We start from the raw sequence: 9141 nt of genomic DNA on the forward strand, positions 1-9141 counted from the left end.
TTCGTGTAGTTATACCATTGTGCTGAGGTGTATAGGGTGCAATCCTCATGTGCTATACCTTCCTCATTGCAAAATCTAGAAAATTCTCAAGAAATGTATTCGCCACCACCATCAGTTCTCAGTTTCTTCAACTTGCATCCACTTTGTTTCTCGACATGCAATTTAAACTTCTTGAATTGTGTGAATATCTTACTCTTCCTTTCAATTAGGTAAATCCACATATATATAGTGAATTCATCTATGAAAGTTACGAAATAGAAGTTACCTCTATTTGACCTTACTTAAAAAGGTCCACACACATTAGAAAAGTGAACTAGCTCCATATTTTTCTTCAACCTTATGGGAAACTCATACTTGAATGCTTTCCTAATCTGCTTTACTTGCAACATTCCTCACACACCTGACTTGGTTCCTCCACTTGAGTTAATCGACACACCATCTTCTCCTTGTTAAGCATTCCTAAACTTATGAAGTTTATATATCATATTTGTGATGCCAGATCCAATTCTTCTCTTCTTCTACAGTCAAAGCAAGACACTTGTGATCAACCATGTTAATCTCTACTTTGAAGGTCTTGTTGTATGCCAATGGTGCTTCTAGAATCAACCTTTCATCACCATCATACACCTTCATCTGCTTATTTTCTAGCTTCATGTTGTACCCTTTGGCGAGTAATTGACTTATGCTTATAAAAATTACTTGTCATCAAAGGTACATACAACTCATCAGCGATGCTAGCTTTTCGACCATCCTTTATAACCACATATATGCTTCCTTTTCCTCTTGATGTGACGTCCCTAGCATCTGAAAACTTGATCACTTTCTTGACTGGTTCATCTAATTTGGTAAACCAAATTTTATTACTAGTCATGTGGTTGTTGCATCCTGAATCTAGGTACCACATGTTGGTTTTCTCATTGCTCGATTGAGTATTTGCTATCAGTAGCACATCATCAAAATCATTATATCCATCATGTGCATAATATGCTTCACTATTATCTTTTTTTCTCTTGCTTCTTTCTTTCTTTGACAGTCTCTAGCATAATGGCCAAACCTTGACAGTTGTAACACTACACCTCATTCGTGTCAACTTTATTCCTCGAATACTTGTTGCCCATGTCTTTTTTGGTTGAATCACAGTGATTCGTTAAATTCTTGCTTGACTTCTCATCATTAGCAAGATTCTTTCTCTATTTATTTTTCTCTTTTTCGAATTTCTTGGTGAATCTTGCTTGTAGTGCATGTTCAACCACCTTCTCCCTTTCTGAGTTCTTCTACTTCAGCCTTATCTCATGAGCCTATAATGAAGCTTGAAGTTATTCCAACTTCATCTCAACTAGGTTCTTGGACTCTTCAATTGACAATACAATATAATCAAAATTTACAGTCATAGATCTTAACACCTTCTCAATCTTCTGCAAATCGTTGATTGATTCACCACACGTCTTCATCTGGTTCGTTCACAACATCACACATGAAAAGAATTCTAAGAATGGTTCATTTGAGTCATCTCGATTTCTTTCTCAATGTTTGCAACTTCACCCTTTTTCAGCATTTTATCTCCGTCGTACAAGTTCTTTAACGTGTCACACGCTCCTTTTGTCGTTTCTTCTTCAATAATCTTCTTGAACACGTTAGGATTCACACTTTGATGAATCAAGAATAGAGCTTTTCTATCTTTCTTCATTTTATCCTTGTGTGCAACCTTTTGTTCATCATCTGCATTCGCTTCCAATGTTGGTACTCCATCATTCGCAATTTCAAACACATCTTGAAATCTGAAAATAACCTTCATTTACGTAACCCGCCTCTCGTAATTATCACCTTTAAAGATCAGTAGTGTTGTGTCGGAGTTTCGTCAAGAACAAACCAAAACTATGAGAAAGATTGAGTTTCTTGAACAAACACAAGAAACCCTATTAGGTTTTCCCAAAAGAGAGGAGAAGGAAGAAGAAGAAAAATTAGGATTGGTTGTAATTATTTTTTTATTCACTTTTTCTATTAGGATTTACATATTACAAGTGAATAAGAACAATCAACCTCTCTCAACAACCTAAGAGAACTAGTTTATTTATAGATTATTAAGCTAACTTATGCTACAAACTAACTTAAACAATTAGGCAAAACAAATAGGCCCAACTAGATATGCTAACAAACCTATCATTACCGACTACTGCATGCTAGAACACATTTCGACTACAACATGCACGACTTCGACATCAGCATGTGAACAAACTTCGGCAATATGCCTAATCTCTATCGAACTAAGAAGCTATCCTTGTCGAGACACTAGAGTTCAATCCAAAATCTCACAGGTAGATTCGTTGAAAAATTGCGTTGATGTTGTTCTGTTTTCCAATTCATAATCTTACTGGATCACAACTCAGGCTCATTGATACCAATTTGTTAGGATAATTAGGATTTTCATGAAAGATGAGGAGGAGGAGGAAGAAGAAGAAGAAGAAGAAGAAGAAGAAGAGAGAAAATAGAGAAAAGAGAATGAGAGAAAAGACTGTATTTTAAATTTGTGAAGTTGTTATTACTAAAGTTGTTAAGCATTTTGGATAAAACTATTACAATAACATGTCTGTTTATAGGCAATCATGGCTCAAGCCCAAATCTTATAACCCAAACTTAAAATATACAAAGTTATATTTTGACTTCTACACAATAGCTAAATGTTTTATTTGACTCTGCCAAATACAACCAACTTCTACTATTTTGAATAGGTCAAATACACCTATATCGAATACAAATTGACATAAAAACATCGAATTATAATTCCTAATAGCTATTGCCTAGAATTTCCAACTGCGTCAAAATATTTGATGCCAATGAATTATTTAGTGAAGGTAATAATTACAAAATGTCCATATCAGTGGCGGAGCCAGAAATTTTGGGGAGCATGTGCAAAAAGTTTACATCCTGTTTTTATTAATTTTACACCTTTGTTTCTACTAATTTTGCTTTTGATTTTGTATAAAAATTTTGCCCTTGATTTTTTCCAAAAAATTTTCACCATGTTTTTATTAATTTTGCCCTTAATTTTGTCTAAAAATTATTAATTTTGTCTCTGATGTTGTCTAAAAATTGACTATTAGTGTGGAGAGTATACAACGAAATGAGAGCTGAGCTCGGACACATACCAGAACTTGCTGGGCTATAACTCCGCCCATGGTCCATATTGTTATAAAACAAGTGTCCTAAGTAAGATTGTTATTTTCTTTAACTTTTTGCTTATTTCATTTATTTTTTAATTTGTCGTTTATTTTCTGTTTTAGGTTAACAAAATATTTTTATAGGGGTGAAAAAACTTGTAGTTTAAAGTTACGAGATAATTATTCGTTTACAAATATGAACCACATGTTATAACAATATCATTAATTTGACAAATACATTCTGTCTTTAACCGATAATGGCTAATCATCTCATTTATTTTTTTGACAGCTAAATATTATATTTTTAGAAATTAAAATAAATTAAAATATGTCCTTTTTTATTTCATTTCTGATTGGTCAAATACTAGTGACTCCAGAAATTCCCACCAATTTTTCTTTCTATAGTTATTCCTATATTATCTCATGTACCACTACTACTACACTAGTATCCGAGAGTGAGAGTCACTGCAAGTTTGCAACTAGCTATCATACAAACAACGAAATGGGTTGCGCATCTTCCAAACATATCGACGGCAAAGCAGTCGCCGTATACCAGCCACCACCGACGAGCTTCGCCGTGTTCGACATAAACTCCATCGAAGAACCATGGCTCAAACACCTCAACGACAACACCAACACCATGTCTCAAGAAAACAAACCCGCTCTCCCTCAACCAATCCTCCACATCCTCGACGCCACCGAGAAATCTCCCCAATCATGGGAAGACGTCAGTAAAACTCTCCAACATCTCAAACCTATTGTTCAACAAGAAAAACCTCCACAAACACCACCGCAACAATCACCATCAAAACCTCTGCCCAAGGTTGCTTCCTTCCGAACACTCGAAGAGTTAGATGCGAAACAAAGCCCGGAGAATAACAAGAACGAGGCACAAACCAAATCAACTACGAAAACCGAGGTTGATGTTGATGGTGATAGATTGAGAACGATAAAATTAAAACCTACTTTGTCTTCGAAACTGAAGAACAACATATTCATACAGAAAGATTTGTTAGACAAACAAAAAGAAGAGAGAGAATCGAATTTCGAACGGTTGAGGAGGGATCCACTGAGTAACTACCCGGAGAAAGTTCCACCAAACGGAAACGACGCCGTTGTGATATACACGACGTCGTTAAGAGGAGTTAGAAAAACGTTTGATAACTGTAACAAAGCGAGAGATTTATTGGAGAATCACAGGGTGATATTCGACGAGCGTGACGTGGCACTTCACGGAGAGTTTTTGAAGGAAGTGAAAGAGTTGTTGTTGACGGAGGAGGAGTCAGGGGTTGGGGTGGTTTTGCCGAGGGTGTTTGTGAAAGGGAGGTATTTGGGGGGGTTGGATGAGTTAACGGAGTTAAATGAAACGGGGAGGCTTGGGAGGATATTGAATGCGACTCGTGTGGAGAGAGGCGTTGGGAGACAAGGATGTGGTGGGTGTGGTGGGGCTAGGTTTGTTCCTTGTTTGGATTGTGGTGGAAGCTGTAAGTTGGTGATTAGTGGGGTTGAGATAAGTGATTCTCCGGTTCAGAGATGTCCTAAGTGTAATGAGAATGGGTTAGTTCATTGTCCTGCTTGTCTTTTGATTTGAGTTTCAATACTTGTTCTGATGTTGTTGTAATAATTTTGATTCATAGTTTGATACTATACTACTGTTTTATTTATAAAGTAAAATTATAGTATTATTATCAAGTGTATGTGATGGATATGTTTATAAGTTAATCAAATTAATTGTTAAATTTGTAATGACTCTTGGGATTCTTGATATGGGTATGTGATGGATAAGTCATGAATAATGTGATGAGAAAAAAATAATGAAAACCTTACTATTCCCTAGTTTGAAGATATAGTTACATGTATAACAAGTAACAACGTGGCCACATTTGTCCCACATATATTGATGATATAATTTTCTTTTTTAAAGCAACTTGTATATTACCAAAGAGTAACTAGGAGGAGGACTCTAATCCTTGACAAATTTAGATATTTATTTATAGGAGTGTTCGCGATACGGTTTGAGCGGTTTTTATATAAAAAATTATCCGAATCACAGGAGAAAATAGTTGGCGATTCGATTTGGTTTGGTTGGCTTTTAAAAATAAAACCAAACGAATGCGGTTTGGATTGGTTCGATTTTCTTAAAAAAAATTATTGAGTCATACATACATATAGATGACAATATAACTTTGTATTTAATCATTTATGTGCTATCAAATAACAACAAAACTCGTCATATTTGAATAACAAGTTTACATTTAATATACAAAAATAAGATTATATAAAAGTGGAATAAAAAACATAAAACAGTAGCATAAAACAATATCAAAAACATTATAATGAATTAGAAAAAAAGATGAGTGAAAGATTAGAGAAGATGAAAAAGAAAGAGCAAAATAGAGGAGAGGTTAGGAAATAAGAGGAGCATTAAAAACGTAATTGGAAGAGAGAACATTATAATAAAAATAATAAGATGAAAAAGAAAGAACTTAAGAGATGAGGGACTATAGAAGAAAAGATGATATGTACATGCAAAAGAAGATGAGAAAAAGACGCGATACCGGTAGGTGAGATTTGAGAAGACTTAAACTAAAACATTTAGTGTGAGGAAGGGAAAATCATTCGTAATCGTAAGGTTAAGGCATAATAGAGTTGAGTTTGGGTTGGATGTGGGTTAAGTGAATATTGGTTGTAACGTAATACGGTTTGATTTGGTTTGTAAATTACAAACCGTAAATCGAACCAAACCGTGCGGTTTTGTTAAAAAATGGCCCAAATACATCCGAACTAAATGCAGTTTTTTGTCGTTTCGGTTTAGCACGGTTCAATTTTGCGGTTTTGTATTGGGCCGATTTGGTTTTAAACACCCCTATTCATCTACATTTAAGATCTCTTAAAAAAGTCTAAGGCGCGCGTACACCATTCATAAAAATTATATTTTGATTTCTCTTGGATCATATTAATTATAAGCCAGAGTTAAGAGACTAATTTAATGTTAAATACTATTTCCCCAACATCTCCAACATCTTTCGTATATAGTATTGCATTTCTTTTGCCCCAGATACACTAATTGGTTGTCATCCAGATAATATCTAACTTCTTGTTTGCAACTCTTCCCTTGAGCTGAATTATATAACTTAGAAAATGATCTCTATAGCATGCTATTCTACCATTGACAGATCCAATCATATACAAATTTTCTGCCAAACTTTGTTGGATATGGAGCATTGAACCATCAAATGTGATAGCTTTTTCTCAAATCTAAAACAAAATACATAGATCCTATCATGCATATTTTGAACAATTCCTCATTTGTACATTTGAAATCTTGTTGATAGCCTATTTTAAAATAACCTCCATCTAAATATCTTGACTTTTTAGGGAACTTCTGTCTTCGAGAGGAACTTCGGGATCGTCTTCTTTGTTTCATCTACCTTGGCTTCTGCTTTTTTCTTCATAATTTTGTTGTAGCATGACTTAACTGGTTTTTTTTGTCTGGGCCTATAGACTAGACAAAGTCATTCATACCTTCCTTCCGTGGTTCTATTTTTGAAAAGACATGTAGCAACTCTGCATAATCCTTTACAACTTGAGTATTAAGTTCCCTCTCATTACAGTGTAATTCCATCTCTAAGACTTGTCACTCCAAGCTCACATATCCCTTATCATGCCCTTTTGATTTATTGATTCCATGTATAGGTCTGGATAATGCATTACCAAAGACCTCTGACCTATCCATCTTCCATTCCAAAATGGAATATCAATACCACTCCCAAGTCTGCAATTCATTAAAGACATATAACCATTTCCAGGCAAATATGCATATCATCTTACCTTAACCATATCTCTCCACCACAACGAGTCTTTCTCTTTCACCTTTACTCTTTGATCATCCTTGAACTAGAAACATCTATTGGGATCACCATATTTATGAATTAATAATATACCCACCCAAATTGCATCCTTTTTTTGTCATAAACCTACAAATCCACTTATATAACAAAGCTTTGTTGAAATCATCTACCTCCTTCACTCCTAATTCTCCATCCTACTTTGGTTTAAAGACCCTTTCATAACTTATCGAATTTATCCCTCTTTTCTCTATAAAACCATGCCACAAAAAGCCCCTATAGTATTTTGATAATTTCTTTCTTCATTTTCATAGGAACTCTATAAAATCACAAGTGATAGGTTGGTAGATGGCTCAATACTGAATTTAGAAGTGTGACTCTCCCACCTATTGATATAAATCTACTTTTCAATGTTGATAGTCTTCTTTTAAGAGTTGCCAATACATGCTTCCACGTTTTATACCTTCTAGGGTTTGAGCCTAAAAATATTCCCAAGAACTCGAAGGGAATGTGATCCAGATTACAGTACCAAAAAGTGTGAAGCTACCTGTAGTAGTTGACTCCTCAAACCTACTCCATATAGAATACTTTTGTGCATATTAATCCTAACCCCAGATACTATAGTTGCACATCCATAGGGGAGTTGGTTGCATGTCTTTATCATATCTAAGGGAGCACCCCTGATACGGTTATTTTGTTGTTTGTCTTATCGCTTTCGTTTATTATCTTTTATTTTGTCTCCCTTATTAATTGCACATCGTGAATCAAGTTTGAAATCGATTCGTAAATCTTTTTAGCATGCATAAATCTTTGGTTATATTCTAACTTGATCATGAGGTTCTTGGTCATTTGCATGAGTTGGTGGAATAAGAACATTATGTGTTGTTTATTTGAAGAAAATGAAATGTAAAATCACAAAAGTCTTTTGAAAACTTGAAAAATTGGGATTTTACATGTTTGATTTGAATCATAAGAATTAAACATACTTTCTGATTCGAATCAAATTGGACAAACTCTCTCAAGGAATATTTTAGATGATTGATTCGAATCAAATTTTGAACATGATTCGGATCACACTCTTCCTATGATATTTTGCTCAATTTCATTCGAGTCAAACTTTGAACATGATTCCAATCAGGCGCTTTTTCTGCATTTTCCACTTGGGACTGTTTGATTTGATTCGAATCAAATTTTGAACATGTTTCAAATCATTTGGTCCATGATTCAAATCACACTTTGTGCTTGATTCTAATCAACTGAAAAATGGGTCAAAAATCTGATTTTCATTTATTCCACTTCACTTACTTGACTCAAAATTGAACTTTCTTTGATTCAAATATAACTAACTTTTTTCCAATCTTTTTGTACTTAATCTCAAGCCCATATAGAATATTTTGTCAACACTTTTTCATGTGTATATTTTATATAATCATTTATGAACTTTTGTGAAAATCAAGTACCTCTTTTGAAATCCTTGCATTGAATTTCTGTCATCTTCAACCTCAGTTTCAATTTCATATCTTAATCATTAGTGATAGATAATTGGTTGAGGGAGACGCTATCTTGAGACTAATCTTTCTTGAAGATTGGGTAAAAGATTTTCAGGTTCTTGCATGATTAGGGTTGTTGTCATTGGTGCTAACAAATTCCAGCGAAAAGAAGAAGGTCGTCTCTCCAGAATTGCCTTAGTAGTGATTGTGTGGAAGGCTATAGATAAGGCAGAGTTCTTTTTTACATATTCAGACAATTCACCGCTAAAGGAATCTGTAGAATCAAGGGGTTGATTGCTACACATGAAGGCTTGGAGCATAATTGATGATATTGGAAGATTCGAAGCGTTGGTCGAGTAAATATTGCGCATAAGGGTTTGGCATTATGCCATATACAAGTCAAGATCCATATTGAAGATTCGATTTGTTACTTTTCTTCAGCATTATTGTGGATTGGTATTTGTATATACTCCCAAGATATTTGTCAAAATAAAAGGAAAAACTATTAAAGTGGATGTAGGCCCACGAGATGACGATAGAGTCGAACCACTATAAATCTCAGTGTCATCTCTCTATTCCTTACTCTTGAATTTAAATATCGTAGAACATGCATGCTTAGGTTTAAATTCATCCATACAATTTATT

The 9141-nt window shown here is 34.5% G+C and overlaps 1 protein-coding gene across 1 annotated transcript; it reads left to right on the top strand.

Annotated features, from left to right (window-relative positions):
* Window positions 1-3577: 3577 nt before the first annotated feature.
* Window positions 3578-4907, top strand: LOC131603735 (uncharacterized). The gene has a single exon (XM_058876157.1). The coding sequence runs from the start codon at window positions 3661-3663 to the stop codon at window positions 4747-4749; it is 1089 nt and encodes a 362-aa protein (XP_058732140.1). The 5' UTR covers window positions 3578-3660; the 3' UTR covers window positions 4750-4907.
* Window positions 4908-9141: the final 4234 nt, after the last annotated feature.

The sequence above is a fragment of the Vicia villosa genome, linkage group LG5, assembly GCF_029867415.1.
Source record: "Vicia villosa cultivar HV-30 ecotype Madison, WI linkage group LG5, Vvil1.0, whole genome shotgun sequence".
Lineage (NCBI taxonomy): Eukaryota > Viridiplantae > Streptophyta > Magnoliopsida > Fabales > Fabaceae > Vicia > Vicia villosa.